At 41.1% G+C, this 25,565-nt stretch overlaps 1 protein-coding gene across 1 annotated transcript in view; it reads right to left on the minus strand.

Moving 5' to 3' along the window:
* adgra1b (adhesion G protein-coupled receptor A1b) overlaps positions 1-25,565 on the minus strand; it is a 213,048-nt gene that overhangs the window by 9,333 nt on the left and 178,150 nt on the right. Inside the window, exons 16-17 of the mRNA XM_078273676.1 lie at positions 23,747-23,870; positions 8,178-8,326 (exon numbers count right to left, since the gene is read on the minus strand). Coding sequence (XP_078129802.1) covers positions 8,178-8,326; positions 23,747-23,870 — 273 coding nt within the window. The remainder of the gene's footprint in view (positions 1-8,177; positions 8,327-23,746; positions 23,871-25,565) is intronic.

The raw sequence follows: 25,565 nt of genomic DNA on the forward strand, positions 1-25,565 counted from the left end.
TTTCAGGTGTATGGGTGATAAATGTCCATGGGAGTTCTACGTGTCCCAGTAATCCTCTAAAACACCGCATAGAAAGCAAGTCTAAAAGCAAAATAGTGAGGTCTTCCCAGTAGGGTTCATATCCAGTGCAATTGCAAATCATTTTCTTGTGTGGGGTCATTCGGCTATATCGTCTTCAAAATATTTCATAAGGTTCAAGAAAAATTCAAGCAACCGAAACGCCACTTATATATTTATATTCCAACACCTTTGAGGAAATGACACTCCAAAACCGAATATAAGATTAAATGACAAACAGGCATTTGTTACGGTGCACCCTCTGTTTGCCTCCGTATCGCTGCTCTCAAACCTTCCCTTAAAAGGCTTTCTCGTTGGAGCTCCTGGAGTTCAGCTCTGCAGCACAGTTGCAACGGCAGAAGAGCTCACGCAGCACCTTCTCACCGCAGAGGACGAGCACCGGGTGTGTCCAAAAGCTGATCCTCTTAAATATGCCAAATGCCGTGAGTAAGCAGAAAAGGAATGAAGTGGAGAATGAGTGGAAAAGAGAATAAAAGATATCACAAAACGCAGAAATTCAATCAGATGTGTGTGTCTAAGCGAATAGGAATTTAATGGGTCAAAAAGCTAAATGCATTTAGATTTGTGATAAGGCTCCTGGCTCGGCTGCCTCCCGGGTGATTGAGGTAATTATTTATAGCATGGGGGCGGTGATGCCATAGTAACAGGTTGTTTTAGGTTGTTCGCTTCTTCGACCTTCCTCCTCCCCCTTGGCATTCATCTGCCCTCCATTCTTTTTGCCTTAAAGAGCAGCAGAGAGCCTCAAACAGAATAACTGAGCCAGAACAGAACAGCTATTCCAGACATTTTCCTGCCTGCAAGAACGTGTATCTATAGCGATGGGAAAAGTGCAGAATCAAGAAAAGAAGAGCAGTGGTTCCTAACCTTTTCCTGTCCGATGTACCCCCACATCCCAGATGAGCAACTTAATGTCACCTGTCATGTTCCAAAGCTGGTCATTGCATTTGATTTCATAGTGGATGTTAAATGTGGCTAATTATTTCAGATGTTTATCCACTACTTTTAGATAACGATGTTGACCTCTCTGCTCGCTTGCTAACTAGTTGTCATGCAATCTCAAGGCATACGGTGTTCCAGCTGACTCCTTGGTGAGAGGTGTGGAATGTGCATTCAAAATGTCATGGCTGTTTATAGCTTTCTGGTTACCATGACAATACATTTAGGCTATTTATGATCTGTAGCACACCAATTTGTAATCTTATTAGGATATACTTTTTCCGCCTAAACACAATATGTGGATTTGTTTTTTAATCATATCTTAATTTGTATTTTCTTACAATTAATGCAGTCACAAGGTACAAGTACACCTGGTTGGGACTGACTGGGCAGGAGCATAAAAAGCCACAGATAATGGTGATAGCAATGCTTATGGTAATACGATTAAAGTTTTTTTGTATTTCATGAAAATCCAAAAATAGTTGAATGACCATGACAAGCTCAGTGAGGAAAGACAGGAATTTATAGTAAAGACATTTATACTAAACTCATATTAAGTTAATTGACTGATCAAAGATGTTGAACAGAAACCTTAAGACGGATGCTCGTCGTCAATAATAAAATTAATAATAATAATACATTTTACTTATGGGCACCTTTCATAGCACTCACATAACACTACAGTTAAAACAAGCAAAATACAGTTAAAAAGGCAAATATAATTAAATTAAAACAAACACATTTAAAAGATTGAGATAGAAAATGAAAATAAAGCAATCTATCCATTATTTTGATGGAGAGTGAAGTCATGTGGGGTAGGCCTTTTGAGGGAGGTTTTAAAGGTGGGTAGAGACTCTATGGTACGGGTGGATAGCGGGAGGGAGTTCCAAAGGCGAGGAGCAGAATGGCTGAAGGCTCTCAACCCCATTGTGGACAGGCGGGCAGGAGGAGTGGAAAGCAGTGAGGAAGAGGAGGATTGGAGTGTTCGGGATGGAGTGTAGGGCTGAAGGAGTTCAGAGAGGTATGGAGGAGCGAGATTATGGAGGGCTTTGAAGGTGAGAAGAAGAATCTTAAAGTCAATACGGTATTGGACAGGGAGCCAGTGCAGTTGTTTAAGGAGTGGAGTAACGTGTTCAGTTGTTGGGGTTCTGGTGATAATACGGTCAATACGGTAAGCTGAGTTTTGGACCAATTGTCTTATAAACTCTCTCTGTCAGAGTTATTGGTGCTAAGCAGCAGTTTGCTGCTTGAATATCATCTTCAACAGGTGAGTCTGAGCTAAATAGGCCTCAGATCATAAATTTCACTAATTAAAAGTTATTAACTCGGCTTTTATTTAATCTCTGGCATTTCTCAGACTCATTTTCACATTAGCTGACTTCTTTTCTCGCGGCTGACAGTGACTCTGATTAAAAATGTATTTTCCTAACAAGAGTAAATGTGGGAGAAATCCACAAGGAGAGCCAAAACGGTACAAAAAGGAAGACCTGACAGTTATGTCACTACAGAGTGAACAAAGCCAGATGCTTGACAGAATGCAAACTAGCTATGGATGTCTGTGCAGATAAACAATGCAATAACTCATCTAAGCTATTGTTGCCGTCTAAAGGAAACATGAGCCAGCAAACCCAAACATACGCTCAAATACTTTGATACACACACTCCTGCACACGAAGATGAGACTAGGACAAATTAACACACACATTTGCAGATTAAAAATAAGAGAAACTGATCCATATTTCTATGGCAAACATCTGTGGTGGAAAGTGAAGTACATTTACTCAACCACTAGGGGTGGAACGGTACATGTATTCGTATTGAACTGAAACGGTACGGGCGTCTCGGTTCGGTTCATGAATTTACACGGAGAATACACGGTATAAAAATAAATAAAACTTGCGTGCAAATTAATTAATGTAATGCGGAACTACTGTTAGACACGCGATTCTTTAGGGACACCTAATCTGTAGCCCTGCCCTTAGCTCTGAAGCTCCCGAGCTCCGCCTACATGTCGAGTCAGTCAGTCCAGTGAGTCCACACGAAGCAAACTAGTCCCTTCCATATACAGGTGCTGGTCATATAATTAGAATATCATGAAAAAGTTGATTTATTTCAGTAATTCCATTCAAAAAGTAAAACTTGTATAATGTTCATTCCACACAGACTGATATATTTCAAGTGTTTATTTCTTTTACTTTTGATGATTAGAACTGACAACTAATGAAAACCCCAAATTCAGTATCTCAGAAAATTAGAATATTGTGAAAAGGTTCAATATTGAAGATACCTGGTGCCACACTCTAATCAGCTAATTAACTCAAAACACCTGCAAAGGCCTTTAAATGGTCTCTCAGTCTAGTTCTGTAGGCTACACAATCATGGGGAAGACTGCTGACTTGACAGCTGTCCAAAAGACAACCATTAACACCTTGCACAAGGAGGGCAAGACACAAAAGGTCATTGCTAAAGAGGCTGGCTGTTCACAGAGCTCTGTGTCCAAGCACATTAATATAGAGGCGAAGGGAAGGAAAAGATGTGGTAGAAGAAAGTGTACAAGCAATAGGGATAACCGCACCCTGGAGAGGATTGTGAAACAAAACCCATTCAAAAATGACACAAAGAGTGGACTGCAGCTGGAGTCAGTGCTTCAAGAACCACCACGCACAGACGTATGCAAGACGTGGGTTTCAGCTGTCGCATTCCTTGTGTCAAGCCACTCTTGAACAAGACAGAAGTGTCTCGCCTGGGCTACAGACAAAAAGGACTGGACTGCTGCTGAGTGGTCCAAAGTTATGTTCTGTGATGAAAGTATATTTTGCATTTCCTTTGGAAATCAAGGTCCCAGAGTCTGGAGGAAGAGAGGAGAGGCACAGAATCCACGTTGCTTGAAGTCCAGTGTAAAGTTTCCACAGTCAGTGATGGTTTGGGGTGCCATGTCATCTGCTGGTGTTGGTCCACTGTGTTTTCTGAGGTCCAGGGTCAACGCAGCCGTCTACCAGGAAGTTTTAGAGCACTTCATGCTTCTTCTTCATGCTGCTGACCAACTTTATGGAGATGCAGATTTCATTTTCCAACAGGACTTGGCACCTGCACACAGTGCCAAAGCTACCAGTACCTGGTTTAAGGACCATGGTATCCCTGTTCTTAATTGGCCAGCAAACTCACCTGACCTTAACCCTATAGAAAATCTATGGGGTATTGTGAAGAGGAAGATGTGATACGCCAGACCCAACAATGCAGAAGAGCTGAAGGCCACTATCAGAGCAACCTGGGCTCTCATAACACCTGAGCAGTGCCACAGACTGATCGACTCCATGCCACGCTGCATTGCTGCAGTAATTCGGGCAAAAGGAGCCCCAACTAAGTATTGAGGGCTGTACATGCTCATACTTTTCATGTTCATACTTTTCAGTTGGCCAACATTTCTAAAAATCCTATATTTGTATTGGTCTTAAGTAATATTCAAATTTTCTGAGATACTGAATTTGGGGATTTCATTAGTTGTCAGTTCTAATCATCACAATTAAAAGAAATAAACACTTGAAATATATCAGTCCGTGTGGAATGAATGTATACAAGTTTCACTTTTTGAATGGAATTACTGAAATAAATCAAGTATATGACCAGCACCTGTACAACCAAACACAGACGTAGCTGTATCCCTTCTCGCCTCGACCACAAATGGCCTCCAGGCCCGTTTGCTTCACTGTTTGCTCCGTCGTTAGCTGTTAGTTCCGCCATTGCCTGTTAGCTTTGCCGTTAGCGTGTGAAGCTAATACCAAAACTCGTCAACTGCTCTGTGTAACCGAAGCTGCTCTTTTAACACCCCTGCTCTGTGCATTCACATATGAGAGCAGCGCTTGTCTCCCATATCACACTAGTAACTGATTGACTTGTTTACAAGTTACAGATGGGAGTCTGGAGATGATGCAGGGTACTTATTGTTTACTGTTTATATCTTACTTTATACACTTCAAGCTGTTACAGCTAGCTCAGTGGACAGCCTGAGACATGCACAATAAAAACAATTGCCTTCTGCATTTTTTGTTTTGATTTTCCCTCCATTGTACCAAACCGAACCGTGACTTCTGTGTACTGTTCCACCCCTATCAAGCACTATACTTAAGTACAGTTTAGAGTAGGGTGACCAGATTTCCTGGAACTAAAACCAGGACACTGCGTGACCGTAGTGTTCGTGCACGCACACACTTTTGTGTGCCAGCCCAGGTCAGACATAAACACAGACAGATTAGACACAATTTTTCCTACAGAACACGTAGGCCTACTGCTCACAACATAATGGGGTATCTCAGTTAATATTCATGAATTTTCTTGGTATGTAGCCTACATATCTAAGAAATAATATTGCAAGACATTGGGCCCTATCTTGCACCCAGCGCAATTGACATTGTACACCGACGCATGTATCATTCCTATTTTGCACCCGACGCACAGCGGACTTTTCCCTCCACAGACTCACGTTAGTAAATTAGGGAATGAACTTGCGTTCCCGGGGGCGGTTCAGCAAAAAGAGGAGGCGTGTTCCGGCGCAAACGTTCCCTAGTGCTATTTTGCAGTTTCAGAAAACAATTCCGCCACAGACCATGAAAAACCTAGTCTAAAGTCAGTGGCGTGTTATTCAGATGCTATTTAAAGGTCGCATGCTTGGCCGTAATGTAGAGTGTGCACACCGAGCATACATGTTGCTTCTCTCATCTCACGGACCCAGCAGTTCCCATTTTTGCAAACCATACAAGGAAAAATATGACCTTGTTTTACACAACATTTCCATGAATCATGGATGTGTTGATGACATAAATGAGGAAATATTAGAGGACTTAAGGAGATGTGATGTTGAACTGCATGTGCCGATGCCACTTAACCCAAATGCCCCCCCAGCAGCAGCAGCACGGGAGAGGAGAGACAGAAGAGCTGCATCGTCTATAGTGAGGTCATCTCGGTCTAATGTTAGACTACATTGCAAAAATATCACCATGCATTCATAACCTCGTGATTCAGTGAGAGTGAGCCCAAAACATCGGAAAGTATGTTTCTGTGACATTTCTTTATTTACATTTTGACACAAAGAAAAAGCAAACGTCGGTCTCCTCGGCTGTGAACCGCCCCTGGCGTGCGCCCATGGATGTATTAAGAGCAAATCTACCATTATAATAGCAATCCGCCATGGAAGAAGCGCGCCTGCTTTTGAAGGGAATGTGAGATAATGCTCTGATTGGTTTATTGAACGTTACGCTCAAACCACACCTATGAGTAATGTAGCTACTTCAGACCACCCCATTTTAGATTTGCGTCGGGAAATCCGCCCGAGATCCGCCCACGAAGCTACTTGCGTTTGGCATTTGATATTTGCGTTTCAGATCGTTAAAATAGGGCCCATTGAGTGAGTTACGTGTGGGACCAACTTTATTTTTCAGAATTAAAGCATTCTTTTGGAAAATGCACCCACTGAACTTGTGAAAAGATATTTTTCATTGCATGGCATTCAATTAATTATTTGGAACTGCTGCCACAGGCTTGAACTAAAGTTATGGTAACACTTTATAGTAAGGGTACATGAATTATGAATTCATGCATGAATGAATTCATGATTTGTGCATTACTTCATTCCTTTATATCTTATGAATCATCAGGAATTGAGATGAGTTCATAGCCTCTCTTTCATGACCTCATGCATGAACAACACCAACTAAAGCATTAGGTAAGGTGGCTACATCATTATGCACAAGTTGTGTTCAAATCAGAATTTGCGCAGTGAAGACCACATTTTTTTGCAGAAAAATAAATAATCATGATCATGCTTAATAAATCAGAATTCATAATGATGTGCCCACATACCTAATGCTTTAGTTCTGTCGTTCATGTATGAGGTCATGAATGACAGACTATGAACATGTCAATTCCTGATGATTCATGGGATATTAAGGAATGCAGTAACACATAAATCATTGATTACATATGCATAATAATACATAGGCCTACATCAATTAATTCATGCATGAATTCATGATAATTCATGTACCCTTACCGCAAAGTGTTACCAGTGTTATTCTAACCAACAACACACACACACACACACACACACACACACAAATGTCATCTCATTTGATATAGCAGATAGCTTCCCTATTGGAAACATTCATTCCATATACAGTATTTGTTAGAGGAGTGAATTTGCTCAAGAATCAACTTGTTGGCTGAAAGCCTACTGTGAAATTGCGCACGTGTCAGCAAAATTGGCCCGTGTGACGAGTAGCACCTTTAAGGTGGGAATGGTCATGCGGTTCCTCTCGTCAGTCCATGTGTTGTTCATGAGCGAAAGGATCCGCTCAACGGGAGCATTTTGGCCCGGTAGACACATGGCGAACTGACAAAGAAGACCTACATTTTTGAACGGAATCTCCCTGCTTTTGTAATGCGCGAACGTTTCCACCCAGCGCTCGTCGGCTGGAAAGTTTCCAGCGGACCTGGAGGGACTGGTTAAAACGAGACAGATAAGAAGAGGCATTGCAACAATGTTTACAAATATAGATTGTAACGCTGGCTGCACAGATTAGGCAGACGCAGACCGCTACGATTGACTGACACACACACACACACACACACACACACACATTGTTAAAATCATACGCTGGACGCTTCTTTCTACATGGGTTTAGTTAATGATCAGGCTATAATAAGACCACGCCGGCTATGTAATCGCTGACAACCGGAGACAATTGCATAGTGGTTGATGTAAACCGGGACATTTTAGCGTCCCGACAGGCTTTTGTCGGGACTCGGGACACGCAACTCAGAACAAGGATGTCTGGTCACCCTAGTTTAGAGGCATTTGTACTTAAGTGTTTCCATGTAATGTGACATTATTATACTTCTACTTCACAAAATTTAGGAGGCAAATATTTTACTTTTTACTCCACTACATTTTAGGTTAAGATTTTACATTAAAAAAAAATTTGAAATACGATGCATCGTTAAAGATCTTTTTTGGCTTGTGACATGTACAAAAAAGGAGTGTTCAAAAACACATATGCACACACACACACACACACACACACACACAGTACTGTACAGAGCTGTGTATTAACTTTTCTGTCTCGAGGCAGTCAGGGTTAAGGAGGGTTGCGAGGACATTTTGTGCTTACCTCAACAGAGGGGGCTGTTTAGGGGGGGGAGGCGGGTCACCATCTTGGCTCTGCGGAGGCTTCTTGATCACCTGTTTGTAAATGTTCCTGGCCGTCACCCCGAGCCACAGCATGGTCGACAGAGAGGAGTAGTGCAGCACAACCCCGACCTGACACAGGGGGAAAGAGGGCACATCAAGTTATTTATTTGACTTCTCTGAACTTTTGCTTCTATACACTGTGCAGTATGTCTCCCTGGAAAAATTGTCAGACTAACGCAAAGAAAAAGATGTTCAGAGCTGCCACTCATTTCTCAAAAACAACACCAATGTCACCAGTGGTGGAAGAAGTATTTAGATCCTTTACTTAAGTAAAAGTACTAATATCACACTGTTACAAGATAAAAGTCCTGCATTAAGAATGTAAGTATCATCAAGAAAATGAACTTAAAGTATAAACAGTTCTCAATGCAGAAAGATCCTCACATTTTAGAGACTGGAAACGATCCAAACTGTTCTGTCAATCAACTAAGTGTTTAATTGTCTAATCATTTCAGCTGGGCTCGTAGGCCGATATTGTTGGGTAGTTTAATTTATAATAAAATTTTATTTTATAAACTACATGTCTTCTCAAATCTTAATTTGTGAAGTAATACTGACAGCTGACAGTGTTTAAAATAGTTACTACAGTACAATTCAAAATACTGGAGAGAGTCGTCTCCCCCGCCCCCTCCTCCGCAGACTCAAAGTTCATGGAGGTTGCCAGGCTGAGACTGCAGCATCCATAGTCTGGCTTTGCCAGACCCTCCTCCAAAGCACGCTGAAGGAACATCCACAACAGTGTTGCTAGACGCTTGTCTCACATAGCTAGACATTACTTCACAGCACAGCGGAGTAGCTAACGTTAGATAACACACTTTTTCGGCTTGGAATTACGTTAGGAACCGCTAAAAACACCACAACCTCGCTGTCCTCTCCACCCGATGGACAGACACACTATTTGGCTTAGAATTAAGTTAGGAACCGCTAAAAACACAACAACCTCGTCGTCCACTCCACCCGACGGACAGACACACTTACTAGGCTTAGAATTACAGTGAGAACAGCTAGAAAATAACACTACCTTGCCGTCCTCTCCACCCGACTAAACAAACTTCATTGGCTAAGAATTACTGGAAGAATCGCTAAACACACTGCAAACTCACGGTGCTCTCTTCCAGATTTACAGCCCCCCTCACTTGGCTTAAAATAACTCACCGTTGTCGGCTACGGCTGCTAACTTTACACGTTGTTAACAGCCATGGCCCGCTTGCCTGGTCCTCCTGTAACGTTAGCAGGGTTAGCGTGGCTGCGTTAGCCAGAATTGCACTCGGGTACTCTAACTATATAATTCAATGTGACTACACAAATGTTGAAATGACATAAAATGTCCGTCCCTTGTAGCCGTGTTAAATTAGCCTGAAGCTAATGCTTACCTGCTCAGGGGGAAATTAGCCAACTTTGTGTCCTTGGGCTCTAAGTTGTCTCCATCTTTCAAATACATCTCCAATATTTACCCGGGGTTTGTTACGTCTCTGGTCACGCAACTGTTATACACATGCCGTTTGTTTAGGTTGGGTAGAATCTATCTCCGTTGATCCTGTTTGTTTGCTGCTTTCATGGCTGTACTAACGTTACAGCTGTAGCGTGCTGGCTTTACAGGTATATCTGGCAACTCGGCCTGGCTGTCAAACTGGGCAGTTGATAACAACACACAGGCCAAAACACAAACAGAAATTCTGTCACGGAATGGAAATTTCATTAGGAGAAAATACTGGCTCTTCAACTTAGCATGTTTCCTTAAAGGTGCTGTAGGTAGGATTGTAAAGATCCAGGACTTAGCCAAAGAATTTGAACATCAACAACTTCTCAGTCCCTCCCCCCCTTTCTGCTAGAGGCCAAACGGTCTCCTAAGCCCCTCCCCCCACAAGGTAAAATGAATGTGTGTGCATGAGCGTTGACATGACACGCAGTTAGACACCCCCCCCTGGCCCTGATTGGTGTAAATGAACAGGGAGCTGTGGATTTTTGCAAATCGCACTACAGGCTGTAGGTGGTGCCAGAGAGGCTGGATTTTTTTTTAAATTACCTGCTTTATGTAGTTCTACTGGAACATAGGGTCAGTTTCAGCAAATATGACAGAAAGTTAGTTTTATAAGACTTACCTACTGCACCTTTAATATCTGATGACGCATTGGGGTCATTTTTGAATTTATTACAGTAAATACATTACATATTGGACCTTTTAAATAAAGTAAAGTAAATGTACTTAGTTACATTCCACCACTGAATGTCACTCCAAGGCTGTCTCCATAGACGTTTTCCTTCAAGACCTGAAGTCTAAAAGACTAAAATGACTAAAAGACAATAATACAAGAATGGAAAGACAGGTTCAAAAAGTGCTATTGAATCATCAAGGTTGTTTGGGATACGGTGAGGTTCTACTGCTGGATACTGAGCAGCTCCTTATCAGTTGAGTTAGAGGACACGAGGAGTGCACTGCGAATAACAAATCTGAATATAAATGATAGTCACGTTGACAACCATCAGCGCGTGATTGTTTTCCAAAATGCACTGTATACATATCTCCGCTCTTCCTCGTTTTAATATTCATGAATAATGTTTGCACGGGGGAACTGATCTTACTTTGTTTAAAGGCTTTTTCAGCTCATAGAAAGAGTGGAGAGATGAGAGTTACAAAAAAAGAGAGGAGAGAGAAAATTAAAATGCTAGTCAGCCTGTTCATTAAGGCACTTACTACGTTTACATGCACATAATATTAAGTTTTTTGCCCTTATTCCGAAAAAGCATAATATTCCGACTAAGCTGTTTACATGGCTAATAAAAGGGAAGTCCACTAATATTCCTGTTTACATGCAGTCGTGTAAAAAGGATAGTATAGGATTAGGAGTTTTTCAAAGTTTTCTAGTTCAACACAACCTCTTTCTTTCATTTCTTCAACTCCTTCTTGAAAACAGTAATTTTTGCACATATCCAAAAACCTGTTGTTATCCAAGTCTTGTCATGTTCATAAGTAGGTGTGTCTCTCCTTCCGACCAGAGATGTGGGCTTTTCTTTTGGCCATGCATCTCTACTGCAGCCTTGCAAACTTTTGGCTGGTTGGTTTGTGTACAACAACCACAACATACATAGAACTGACCGTAAGCCGTAAACAGGCAAGAGGCATTAAACTCTCCAAACTGTGGTAAAAACTCTGATTGAGACGCATATTCCGAATGCACTGTATACATGTGCAAAGAACGCTTCTAAAACCCGAATAATTATAACACATCCCACACATCTTAATCGGAAAATGCTGAATTCAAAATAAAAGGCCTTATTTGGAATATCCAAACAGAATATGCTGTTTACATGACCTGTATCAAATTCGGAATATTGTCATATCCTGTATTATAGTGGAATATTAGTGTAAACATACTCACTGACAAACCTGAGACACCCAATCAAATGGGTCCTCTCCAGTCTGTTAGGCCGAGGGGCTAAGGCTAGTGCACTAGCGTCTGGGAGTGCTTTTCATTATGCTAACTTATGCTTCCTCGCGTCCTCTCTCTTCCAGTGACCTTTCACTTCTTTTCTTTTTTTCTTTTTTATTTAAAGAACATATGTATATCGCCAGTATGTACATACACAAAAAGGCAATACCAGAGGTGCATAGACAGAGGAATTATATGTAAAAATAAATAAAAGTAATAGAAAATGCAATACACATTCAGATCAAATGTATCATCGGTACATGCAAAATTTCTCAAACACAAAATCAGTCCAAATTGCCTGCTAATTCTTGATGTCTCTAATAGTTTTGCCATATTGGTGTAGTTTTTCCCATCTTATTGTCTTCTAAAACAAATACTGTCTTTATGTGACCTTTCACTTCTGGAGAAGCTTGGAGCGAGGAAACACAGGTGTATCCTATGCAGTCTTTTATCACGTCACGTCGCTTAAGAACAGAGGATTTCTCTTTTGGCAGCTCCATTGTCCTCGCATCTCGAATCTCTGTCTCACGTCCACACTGCGAAGAGCTAAACGCGAGGAAGAGACTTGAGTGAGGGAAGCGAGGAGACACGTTAGCATGATGAAAAGCACCCCAGATGCTAATTGGAAGTGTCCTTGAGCTGGTTATGGAGAGCAGAGAGAGAAAGAGCGGGTGGGAAGTCAATCACTGCTGCAGAGTCCGCAAGCTTCAGAGCTTCATTAGTGCCAAGAACATACACAAAGGAAGGGTTTGTAATATGGAAATAAGGAGAGAGGAAGGGAGTTCTCAAACTAACAGAGATTGTAAAGGTAGGGGTGCACACATTGATCAGAGTTGGCGGATTAGGTTTCAACTTCCTGAAGAAAACAAGAACTAAACCTCTGATATAGGAAGTCAAATTTAATTAGCATAAATAAAGTAATACAGCCATGTTGTCCATCTGGCAGTTTTTTTAAAATATATATATTACAGATCACAAAATTGCAGTCTGCACACTATTTGACATGCACAGAACTACATCACATTAAACTACATTTATCAGACTTTAGATGCACTTCTGAGGCGTGAATAAGTACACTTTTAGTGTCCCATGTATGAGTTCCTTATATTCAGTTAGATTGACTTTAAGTCAGGTTTTGGTATGGCTAGGTATTGTTAAAAAAAATGTGATACCGGTACCGGTACCGATACCAATACCAATACCGTGACTTCTATACCGGTTCCTGAACGATAACAATTTTACACATTATGGCACAAACCTTTTTTTTAAATTTATTTTTCAGCTCCTACTACGTGAGACCTGTCTCTGTCCATGACGTAGATTTTCCTGAATGTCTCTACGATGTGTAACGTTAGATACGCTACATACTTATTGGCTCACTGACGCTGATGAGATTTACTCCTTAGGTATGGAAATTTGGTATTGAATAACGAGGCATTTTTGAATACTCTACACTATAGAGGCATTTCAGTCGCTGCCTAAAACATATTGAATTCCGTAACCAACCCTAGGTTTTGGACATTCTCAAGCAAGATGAGCCTTCAGAGGCAACAATGCCCAGGTTAAACAAACCCCACTCTAAGTTACTGTGACAGTGGCAGATGAGGTCTTGACTACGTGGCAGAAACTGGCCATTTACAGTACAGGCAAGTCTTCTCAATTCACCAGCTGACATTCCCCCCTTACCTTGATTCCAAAGGATAACATATTAGAGTGAAAACACTTATTTCCAACATGGCCCCTTGTTACAACAACCCTGCATGAGACCACAGACAGTCAATACAACTCCACTACAAAATCCAATGATGAGCACACCAACTGATCTCAGACTAGTGAGCAACCAGTTAGTAACGCCAAACCCACAACCAGATTATCCACCAAGGACAACAAATGGGACTCCAACAACAACAGCAGCCTGCCATCTCAGGAGAAGTGAATGCCAGTCAGACACTAGTGCCATCAGAGGAACTACCACACGGGCTATTTGTTTATGTGCTGAAAACAACCTGTGAACATTTTCTAGGGCTGTCCCGAATACCATTTTTGTGCTTTATTATTATATTCGAAGCTTCGTTGGGGCGTCAAAGTGTTTATCGACATTTCCGACCGCACTTTCACGGAGTAAGAGAGAAAGAAAAGAGACGAGGGACTGAAGAAACAGTCAACTGTTACACAAACTCCTGGGCAGTTCAGTGCTTTGGTGTTTCAAAACTTTCTTGTGGCAGCGATAGAGGCAGTAATGTTTCCCGTTTCCTGTGCGGGACTCTCACACCGCCTCAAAACCCGACTGATCGCCGGTTTGGCCACCGCAGCATGACATTGGGTTGCGTTTCTCCAAAAGTTGAATCTGTCGCAATTTTATTACAGTATTGAAAGAAAAAACAAAACAAAAATCCCAAAATTGAAAAATTGAATATCTACCCAACGTTTGTCACCTCAAACTCCCTCTGTCATCACCTAGGTGACTATTTTTAAACAGATTTAGACTCGTGAAATTGTGAAAGCTGTAAAGTAAGTCTGTATTTTGCATACGTGTGAGGTCACTAAAACAAAATGAAAACCATGCTAAAGATAGCTTACTCAGTGTCTTTCTGCAGTATCAATACACCCAGCGTTTACCAAACATGTTGCTATTCAAACAGTGACTAGCTCATTTGATCATTCACTTGTCGGCGCGTGTGGCTGATTTTACGGACATCATTTTCTGCAAAGCTTTAAACCTCAGTATTTCTACAGTTGATTTAGAATGGCACCCTTATGCATTTTCTGTAAAAATAACACTGTCAGGTGAATTGTTTTAACAATTTTAGCGAATGTTACAGAGCTAAATTGAAAGGTCCCTCTAAGCGGTCTACTATGGGCATATTCATTATGTCGGCACCCTACGTCTTTGATGCATAAGTAACCAGTCTACCATAAGCATTTTACACGTGGGGAAATGAGCTCAGGAACACTCAAATTGGACCCAATGGAAGTACAAAGCAAATCACTGCAGATATTGTAATGTCTAGAGCCTCTTTTGCCAGGATTTGCTGTCGCAACTAATTTCACAGTGGCACACTAATGAGGAAATCCTCTGTACAGCATCTTTAAGCTGACAGTTGGATGTAACCTCAGATCTAGGTCACATCCTTAGCCAAGTTCTTCGCTAAATTAATAGGTTATTTAACGCTGGTCACGCTTACTTCAACAATCAACTGAGATGTCCAACCCAATCCAAATTTGATGGTCTAAGGTAAGATGAGGTAAGGCAAGGTAAAACAAGGATATACTGTATGTTGTTCTGCTGCTTAATACAAGCAAACAGAAGATGTAGCATGACAGCTGGGGTGTTGCTCAAATCAATGACAAAATGAGCCTTGTTGGAAAGAAACGATGGAAATAGATATAAGAGATGACTTTGACTCTGAGACCGTGAAGACGTCGGGTGCTGCATAGCGGCGGTGCCATAGTGGGCGGGGAGGCGGCGCAACACTGAAGTGTGGCATACAGATAGAGAGCGGGAAGATGAGTACAGGATGCAGGTGGAGATGGTACGGGAGGAGGGTGAGGGGTGGAGGGCTGGGTGGGTGGGGAGTGCATGCTTGAAGTGCTGCTAGTACTGCCAAAGCTAGTTTCAGAGCTCCTTGAAGTTCCCTCTGTCAGAGGGAGAGCATGTACTTATGTGTCCTCCTGGGAGGAGGGAAGGGGGTGTGTGTGTGGGGGAAGTGGGATGATTGGGGAAAGAACTCAGTAGGCGCTGTTCGTATGAGTGTGTGCATTTCAATATGCGTATATGTGCGTTGTCGTGCGAACACACATCTCCTCAAGCGGTCCTGTAATTATCCCAAATTGTGTCTGGTGGGGCCGGCCTCCATCCCCAGTGGAACAGCAGACAATCTGGGCTCCTGCCCACATCTGAGTTGTCCTGTTAGCAGTGATTGGTTAAAGGAGGAGCAGCAAGAAACAGTCAAAGGCCCCAGGATAAAATTAGATAAATGAATGACTGCTAAATAAGTTAAAGAGCAACAGCAGGGCCAACTCAGTCACATGGCATTGTCAACAACACCTGCTCGCACTGCTGGACAGGAGGCGTAATGCTTAAGTAGACTTCAGTAACATTTACTTTCTAATAAGGGTTTATCAGTTGTAACTTATGGATGTATTTATAGGTAATACAGCATGTATTAATGCTTTATAGATTATAGTAGTAAGCATTTTAAAAGAACAACTTTTCAGTTTCCATGTTGTTAAAAACCAAAATCCATCCATTAAACAATTGATTCAAATTTACAACTGCATTGATGGATAAATGCAGTGGAAGGCTATGGCTCAGGTGATGTTATATCAAAGTTGTGTTTAAGGATCCTCCAAGTGGCCAAATAAATGAAATAATTGGAGGTTTTGGAGGTGCGCGTACCTAAATATATCCAATCAAACGTGATTTGGGGCGATAAACTAATCCAGCCCATTATTTGTTAGTATGTCGGTCGTATTCGCTAAGAGCGATGTCATGGGTCAGAGGTGGGTGCAGTTGACAAACACTCGCACTTACATTTCCTGAAGGATTGTGGTTAAGGTTTAATTTAATCATTTTTTCATTGTCCTCTACTTTTCTGGCCTCTACTATCCTCTACACCTCCATATCTCCCCACAGCACTGTATCGCTCTGTAATCACAAAGCCAAACCCAATTTTTTGATTGAATACCATGCCTACATATTCAGTCTCACTCTGGAATACATTACATTATGGAAGCAAAAGACGACCCAACTTTGATGAGGTTCCCAACAATCTGATTTGTACTGAGCAGGACATGTTGCAGTTGGAAAATAAGCGTGTTAGTATTCTCTGGTGTACAACACTATGTGAAAGTGTCAATGCTTATTTTAATTACTCGTGTTATCATTCGAAAAGCAGCAGTAGGCGGTGCCACGGATCCGGCCTCTGGTCCTCATAGCAGGCTGCTGCCATCCGAACAAGTATACGCCGGGGCTGTGTGAGAGGAAACGTAAACACGGCAAAAGAGCCAGTGTTCGTGCAAGGCTAAAGGCTAACCCCAGCACAATTTCCCTCTCATGTACAGTATATGAATGGAAGACAATAATGTCCCTCCTATCTAATAGTTTAGCCTTGAATTAGATGCAGCCCTGAGCCTTTGGCCACAGTAAGCAGAACTTTCACGAAAAGGTACATGTGCATCTGCATTTGTAGAACACCCAATAGGAATGCTCTCTCTCTCTGAAATGCGCTGTGATTGGCCAAAGCCTCCCGTGATGGCTAGATCTACTTAAAGGACAATTCCGGCGCAAAACGAACCTAGGGGTTATTAACTGATGTATACCTACTCTGTCGCTCTCTGGGACATGTTTTCATGCTAATCGAATGAGTTTGGAGCTTTAACGACTCTACCGTGGACCGCTGGTTAGCTTGAAATGCTAGTATTTGGGGCATGGGGACACTCAAATTAAATCGCTATTTAATACCACTAAAAAGGCTCGAAATATCACCACACTTTAACGTTAGCATAATTTGGGTCCCTAAATGTGAACCGAAGCATTGACAACGTTGTAAGTGTACAGATAGTCATTGTCAATGCTTCGGTTCACATTTAGGGACCCTAATTATGCTAACGTTAAAGTGTGGTGATATTTCGGGCCTTTTTAGTGGTATTAAATAGCGATTTAATTTGAGTGTCCCCATGCTCCAACTACTAGCATTTCAAGCTAACCAGCGGTCCGCGGTAGCCTCGTTAAAGCTCCAAACTCATTCGATTAGCATGAAAACATGTCCCAGAGAGCGACAGAGTAGGTACACAGTAGGTTATCAGTTAATAACCCCTAGGTTTGTTTTGCGCCGGAATTGTCCTTTAAGCCTGAATGCAGAGCCAAGGAGAAGATGCAGAGGTCTAGTTTTCTCTCAGACCACTTGAATTGCAATATGATGAAATATTATTATAATTTCTTTACGGCAAAAATCAACTGCCTACTCTAGCTTTAATATAGGACTGCCAATTTATTGGTCCTAGAGCTACAACTTAATTAACCCTCAACAAAGTATGGTGATCAAGTACAGTATCAATACTGTACACTATTAAGACTGCATTTTGGTGTTGTGCGGAGTATTTAGAGTATATGAACCCCATCCTCAACATGACATGTCAGCAGAGTGAAGAGTCAAATTTTTACCATACATGGTAAAGTTATTGACGTGATGTTAAACAGCAAGAAGCAGGTGAGTGAGGGATGCTGCATTTTATCACAAACAGCAGCCGTTTTGTGTCAGTTCCAGCTGTAATGGAAGACTCGACGGCTGTGACACGAATGGTGACTTCTTACAGGCTTCCCTGTCACCGAGCCTCATGCTAGGCAGCTCAGGCATGAAATATGAAGCTCTGCATCTCAGCATGTAGAGGTGGAGTCTTCACACCGTAGAACCAGGGGCCACCTAAAGTGCTTGTGACAAGTGAGTCCCAAACCTCCTGCAGCTCACAATGAAGGGAGCGAACAAGGCCCATTGATGGAGAAAAGGGAGTCAGTGAAGGCAGCTGAAACTGTGAGTGGAAAGTAGAAACCAACTGTAAATCAATCTTTTTGTAGCTACATACAGTAAATGCACCCCTGCTGAGGTGGACTGACAGTGGAGAATGCTCTGCTTCAGCTAATGTTTCATGCTCACAACCTGAACAGGAAAGTAGGGCTTTGACTTTTGCCCAAAAATCATATTCAAAGTTTGTTTGTTTATTAATATTAATATTCAAATATATTCAAATATTTAGTAATACTATTTTGACCATTAAATGCCTTCAGTAAGACTTATATTGGTATCAAACTTCGTATATGTTCTGTCCACCAGAGAGCAGTGTATCAGTCAGTAGGTGTGCAATGATGTTTTCAGAAGAAAAACACACTGCCACAACAATTCTTTTATTAAAAGTCAGACCCTGGATTAAACACAAACAGTATGCTTTCAACAGGAAGTTCGGATATTTCACCGTAGCCTACGTAAGTGGTCTGATGTTTATACTTTTGCGCTGGTGTGTGCGTCGAGCCGCGCGCGCGTGTGCGCGTGTGTGTGTGTGTGTGTGTGTGTGTGTGTGTGTGTGTGTGTGCGTGCGCGTGTGTGTGTGTGTGTGTGGGGAGTGTGTGTGTGTGTGTGGGGAGTGTGTGTTAGAGTGAGAGAGTGACGGTGATTAGCTTCAGAGCGAGTAGCGACTCTAGAGTCATAGTGAGAGAAACAAAGTGTCTCCCCTGTGCTTTCTGACCACGGTGGGAAATCTGTAGCAGGAAAAGTTAACCCTCTCCTTGATTTCACGTTGTTTATGGAGCAGGAGAACCAGGAAATGAGTCGGGGGGAAATGCAACGCTACCACGCTACGGCCGAGCGAGAGTTACATTTTGAAATGCGTGAAAAAGCCTCGGAATCTGAATTGAAAACGTTTACAAGCAAACACATTTACAAAAAAACAATGCCCATAACAGGTTCAAATATTAAGGGCTGCCTAATATTCGTTCAAATATCAATATTTTTTTTAAATATTTGAATTATATTGGTTTTAACTATTTCCATCACCAATACACTGCAATGGCCACATAAGTTCCTTTACAATGTTATATACAATCTCTATTTACTTTATGAATTATAATTTCATATAAGGCCTTACTCCTTGTTTGCCTGCATTCTTGATATTATGGATGTCACGATTCGATTTGACTTTTGATTTTAAGGTCACTATTCGATTTTCGACTTAAACATTTTCTTTTTGGCAGTGACGGCAATGCCACAAGAAGAGCCACTAGATAGCAGAAGGGTACATTACAACGACAGTTTAAGAATACTGTGGGTATTGCCTATCCTGCTTTCGATTTCTATAGTTGAAATCGACTGCTCATTTTAATTAATTTCAAAATTGTGACACCACTACTTAATATATATAGCAAAGTAAAATAGTGAGGTGCCAGTAGGCAAGAAAGTTTTTCTCCGACTTGTTTCCAAATCTATCCTGACATCCCAAATCTCCACATCCCTCCACAAAACTCGGTCACTCATTCATAGATAGAGCCAGGGACGTCACTAGGATTGAAAGACAGGGGGGGGGCTTAGCCCCCAGGCTATGCAAAACTCTCCCTTGCAAAATCTTACTTACAAACGTTATTCTAATGTTAGCTTTTAGATACATCAAAGCTGCATGGGGGGGAATGTACATAGGTGCTCTTGCTGAGTTATTCTGTAGGCTATGACTTAAATGCTATGCATCTGCTTGTGTAAATGTGTGATGAAGTTAATACCATACCTAATTCCTCTCTCTATTAGATAAGTTGCAGGTCAAAATAAGACACTTATTACTGTTACTGCATGGTAGAGTAGTTGAATCAGTGTCATGTCAACTCCCAAAACGCCTGATTTTGCGGGAGCTTTTGTAAAAAATTGCGATAAAGGTTGCGATGTCTTTGGTATTTTTGTTGCAATGAAGTTGCGAGAGACTGAAAATTGCAAAAAAAAAAGTTTGGATTTTTTTTGTATACTTTAAAAATAAAAAAAATAAACTTGTTTCAGGGAGAATAAAACTACTCTTGGCTGAGTTTTCCTAGTAACCAAAAAGGCTCAGGATGCTGCAAATGTTGGTATAATATGAAAACGGCTGGTGGATTCAAGACAAATAATTAAATAATTTATTGAATGAATCAAATGTGAACATATGTGTCAGTGGCTTGTTGATCTTTACATTGTTAGTTCATAACCTGGTCTGGGACACCCATTCATACGGTTTGATAAAGTACTTTTCTGGACTTTAACTTCTCATTGCACTTACAATAACGAGTGTAGCTGTCCTCAATGTAGGTCATCGTGTACGTCTCATCTCCGTTTTGTGTGTGTGTGCGCGCGTCAGAGTCACATACTGACGCTAAGTCTGGCACGTGGGACTGCTGTGACTGGTTGAAGTCGCGGGAAACTCCGGTTATTGGTAAACATTTCTGTGAAGTTGCTGTGATTGGTCAAAATTGCGAGTCGCACTGAATTCACAGTGATTGGTTAAATTCACGTGAATTGTTGTGATCGCGATATCGCGAATTCCTGGAGGGACTGATATGTATGCATATATGTATGTATGTATGTATGTATGTATGCTCATGTATAGCCTAGCCTACAACATCTGCATACTTGTTTAATTTATTACAGCAAATGAATTCAGAAAGTTAAGTTGGTCAGAATATAGTATATATAATAAATATCCTAAAATAATGTAGTTTAGGCTATGCCTTAGTGCCTAGACCTGCCAACAAATGCCTGATGTTAGAAGAAAACAAAACACCCCACACTTGTTTAGCCCTGTAGACCAGTGGTTCTCAAAGTTTTTGACATCAAGGACCCCTAAACTGACAGAAACTAGACCACGGACCCCCATTTGATTAGATTTTGTCCGAGGGTCCCCATCTGCTAGCATTTTTGCTACTTTGAGAACCATTGCTGCAGACCACTAACATTACTGACCTCAATCAAGCCACTTCCCTCAGAATCAGCTGCCCTGCTTCTCTCTCTCTCTCTCTCTCTCTCTCTCTCTCTCTCGCTCTCTCTCTCTTTCTCTCAAAATATCTTCCAGTATCCATCTGCTCAATAAATTGAAGGATTACATATAACGGTACAATAGCATTAACATTGACACTATGAAATTTAGTATTCAGTGACAACATTCTGTGGGGACTTATATTGTTTTTAATACTATAGAGATAGCATGCTATATTAATGGCAAAGAATACAGAACTTTGGATAGCTAACTAGGTTACATCGACTCTTTGTACTTCTTTTTTGAAGCTGGATAAATTATTTGTTGTTCCTAAATATGAATTTGGATAACGTTAGCGACAGTGAGATGCTTGCTACAGTTGCATTTCGAGTGATAAATCTGCGAAAACAACGTTTTATTTCTCTGATTTACTGCTTTGTTTTAATGCCGCCAGGCGCTCTTCTCTCTTCAGTCACTCTCTACCTTGCTAGTCCACATACTGTTACGTGCACGCGGGCTCGTTGAGCCTCCATCTCTGCCTTTTCCACCAGCTGACAGTTCGTGAAATATAAATAAAACAGACAGACTGCAGTGCACGACGACTCAAACAGATGCATGGTGAGGGAAGATTGATTTAAAGTAGGCCTAGTAAGTGACACAGAGTGCACTGTCAAAAAAAGAAAATATATATATTATTTTTCTTATTATTTGGTGGGGCTTAGAAACATTTTGGGGTAGCTTCAGCACCCCTAAAATAGGCCTAACGACGTCCCTGGATGGAGCCACCAAAGGGTCAGACAGTCCAACTGCAGGAACACACTGCTGTATCACAAGGTGGGGCTGGCTTTCCTATATGCATCATCTCACACAGTCCTAGATGGCATTGTTTATTTTTTTGTGTATTGTATTTTAACCCCTTGGTCTATTCATATTTTGCAGGCTAAAGGTTGAGCATTTCTCATTATGTACAAAGCATTCGAAAACATGCGAGTACTCCTTTACAAGCTGCATTCATTTATGTCAGCAGAGAGATAATGCCTGATGGAAGTGAAAGTAAAACTAATCTGTGGCCAAATGAAAGAAAACAGAATGAACATTCAGACGCTAATGTTAACACGCTAACGGCTCTATAAGCACAGCGGTGCTTTGAGCTGAAAACCAATGTGGGCTGATGCCCATGTTAGTTAATGCTCACAATGACAATGCAAACATGCTGATGATTAGCAGTTACAATGTTTACCATGTTCACGTTCTTAGTTTAGCGTGTTAGCATGCTGACATTTGCCAATAAGCCGGTACACACAAAGTACAGCTGATGGGAATGCCATTAGTTTTGCAAGTATTTAGTAATAAACCAGTAGTGTTGGAAAATAACCACTTAGATAGACTGAAACAATAATGGATGAAGCTTCGGAAAGTGGAAGTGCCTTAAACCTGGATAATATCTATTTTCCAGCAGGGGGCGACGCCACTAGCTCCAAAAAGAAGTCAGTTTCTATAGAAGTCTATGGGAAAATGACCCTACTTCTGCCTTGATTTATTACCTCAATAAACATTTTCCTAACGAGTTTATGGTGTCAATCGCTACTTTCAAGTTTTCTTCAATACAGCATGATGTTCATTTAGAAAATTATGGTCCCATTTATTTTGAAACAGACGATAAAGCAGTGGATGCTTTAGGGGCGTGGCAACACACCGACCTGTCAGTCAGGACAGAGGCTTAGCAATGCTAACCATGGCACTGGGCTGGGCACATTAAAATAGACCTGAACTTGTTATTGGGTGTTGTCTCTGGTTTCATCTTAAACTGTAACCCTCACACTGTGTGTTTTCACTTCATCAAAGTTGATTGAAACATTTGTTTGCCTAAAAATGTCTTGTTCAGCGTTATGCCAACCAAGCTAGCTAGATACCGCTAGCATTAGCTTGTAATTAAAGGGGAGGTTTGCCGATTTTCTTTACTGCCTGCAGATGAATGGCCTTTACCCGCCGGTAAATCTCCACTATCCAGTGGAGATTTACCGGCTTTACAAGGGTTGAAAATCAGCAACATTCCCTTTCTAGCATTTAGCATAGCGCAGCGCCATTGCAACCATAAACAACGCTGGCTTGGCTGCGTCATCCTCCCCAGCTCCGCCCTCTCGTCAACAATCGTCACACCATTGCCAAACTCGAGTCTTCAAAACGGCCGTCCACAAACCAATGAGTGACGTCACAGATTTTTGCAGTCTATGCCAAACTTCCCTGGAAAAAAGATATTTGTATGTAATTCCAATTCTACTTTCCAAAATGTCCACAAAAATGATATAACATATAACTATATTGCTTACCACTAACCTCAGGCAACAAAAGTGGACACAGACAACAGAGAGATAGAGAGTAAGTGCATTAATGACGGGGCTCATTGTGTCACCTCTTTACTAAAAGAGTGACTAGACCATGCAGCTGAAGCATGAAATACACATAAAGCTGCATTACTATACGTCCACATGCACTGCACTCGGGGGCTCTACATTCATAATCAATTTTCTGAAAAGCTTTGACAACTGGATGAATGAAAAGGGAATGCACTTACTGCTTGACAGATGATGGGGTATTTGATTCGATTGATGCCGCCGGCAAACACAGCAAAGGTCAGAGCCGTGTGGAAACAGAAGTTGAGAAGCATATGCCATCCCTTCCGACTGATGCGGATTGCGCTGCCAAAAGAAGAAAAGAATTAGCCGGTGAATACCATACCCCACATTGTTCTCTTTTATCATAAAGTCAAATCTCATTGAGATTCAGTTTTCAAGGTATAGTGCCCATCAGTCACTTTGAGTATGATTTAAGTCAGTCTTTTGCAAGGTCTGCGTGAATTGCCCTTTTTCTTTTACCTTGCTACAGCCATATAGATTAACAACCACAGAAGAGCCTGGGGAATGCTGCTCATAGAGCAGTGCAAACAAGCCGTTACACACTCTGCTGCCAATACATGTGCTGAATAATAGAACACTGTCAAGTATTCTGAAAACACTTCCAACTTTGAAAAAGTAATTATTCACGTTAAACATTTGCAAGTTGGGTCAACTAAAACACATTTTGAATTCTTTTTTAAAACTGTAATGAACTTTTTTTCTTCCTTTTAATGGTTGCTAGCTTATCAAATACAGTAGTACAATATTGTATTTTTCCCCTCACCTTGAGCAACATGAGCTTTTCATGTCTGACAAAATACACTTGAACATTTTAACAGAGTGAACTTTTACCATCAACCAATATTTCATTGGGTACCATGTCATTAACCATGCACACAACATCACTCATGGGCTAACCACAGTGACTCTATAACTGTATTACAACAATGGCATTGTAGTGGAACAGTGGAAATGTTGTAAAACACAACACCAGGAACATTGCAGAAACACACATAACATTAGACTTGTGCACGAGTTTGGGGTCACGGTGCATGCTGGGATGTCTGCCTATATGTCCACCTTGAGAAAATACTATTTTAGGTTGACTCTAAGAAAGGATTTTTAAATTAAAAAAATATAAAAAATAAAATTTTGAGTCAAGAAAATCTAGACTGCATGAATAAACAAGAGTTGACACTGAAAGTCAAAATATGAATTTTAACTAAATTGTTTGCATTTATAATATCTGATTTTCAACCAGACAGAACCATTGCTGCCTTCTACTTGGGTGCTACTGTACAAAATCTAAAGCTAAAACAACACAATCATTCAAAGAAGATCTATGCAATTCAGTGATTTTTAAGTTTTTATTTTGATTGAACTTCAAAGAAATGGTATTTACAGGAATGCTTTTTCCTGACAATGAAAATAAAGTGCTAAAAAATCTAAAGATTCAGTTTAAAAGGTCCAAACCTACTATACCCACTGAAAGACAAAATGGGAACACTTCCAAGTAACTGTATAATCTGTATTTTAGATGATGGCCCTCAGGCAGAGGGCTATTCACAGATCAGATTCTTAGTCAGAGCTCAGTGTGTTATTCAGTGTATAGCCTTCCTACACAGCTCCTTCACACATAGAGTACACATAGTGGTATATGCACACAAATAGGAATCACTCTGCTGGTTTGATGAGGAAATAAAAAGAGATTACGTCCAGTTGGCTGGGCCAATTGTAGTTTTAACAAAGTAAAACTATGCCCTCTTATCCACTTTGTGAAATATGGCATTAGCTGGGGGGTTACACAGTCTTGGGCAGGGCACTTAACCCACATTACCATTTTCCATCCAGCTGTTAGAGAATAGGCTAAATAGGTCAGACAATACTAACATAGTTGTCACTATGTGTGAATAAATGGACCATCCATTCTTTTAACTACTTTCCCATGTCTGCTCCCATCCTTTTCATCCCTACAGTCACTGTCACCATTTGAAATTA

The sequence above is a fragment of the Sander vitreus genome, chromosome 17, assembly GCF_031162955.1.
Source record: "Sander vitreus isolate 19-12246 chromosome 17, sanVit1, whole genome shotgun sequence".
In the NCBI taxonomy this organism is placed as follows: domain Eukaryota; kingdom Metazoa; phylum Chordata; class Actinopteri; order Perciformes; family Percidae; genus Sander; species Sander vitreus.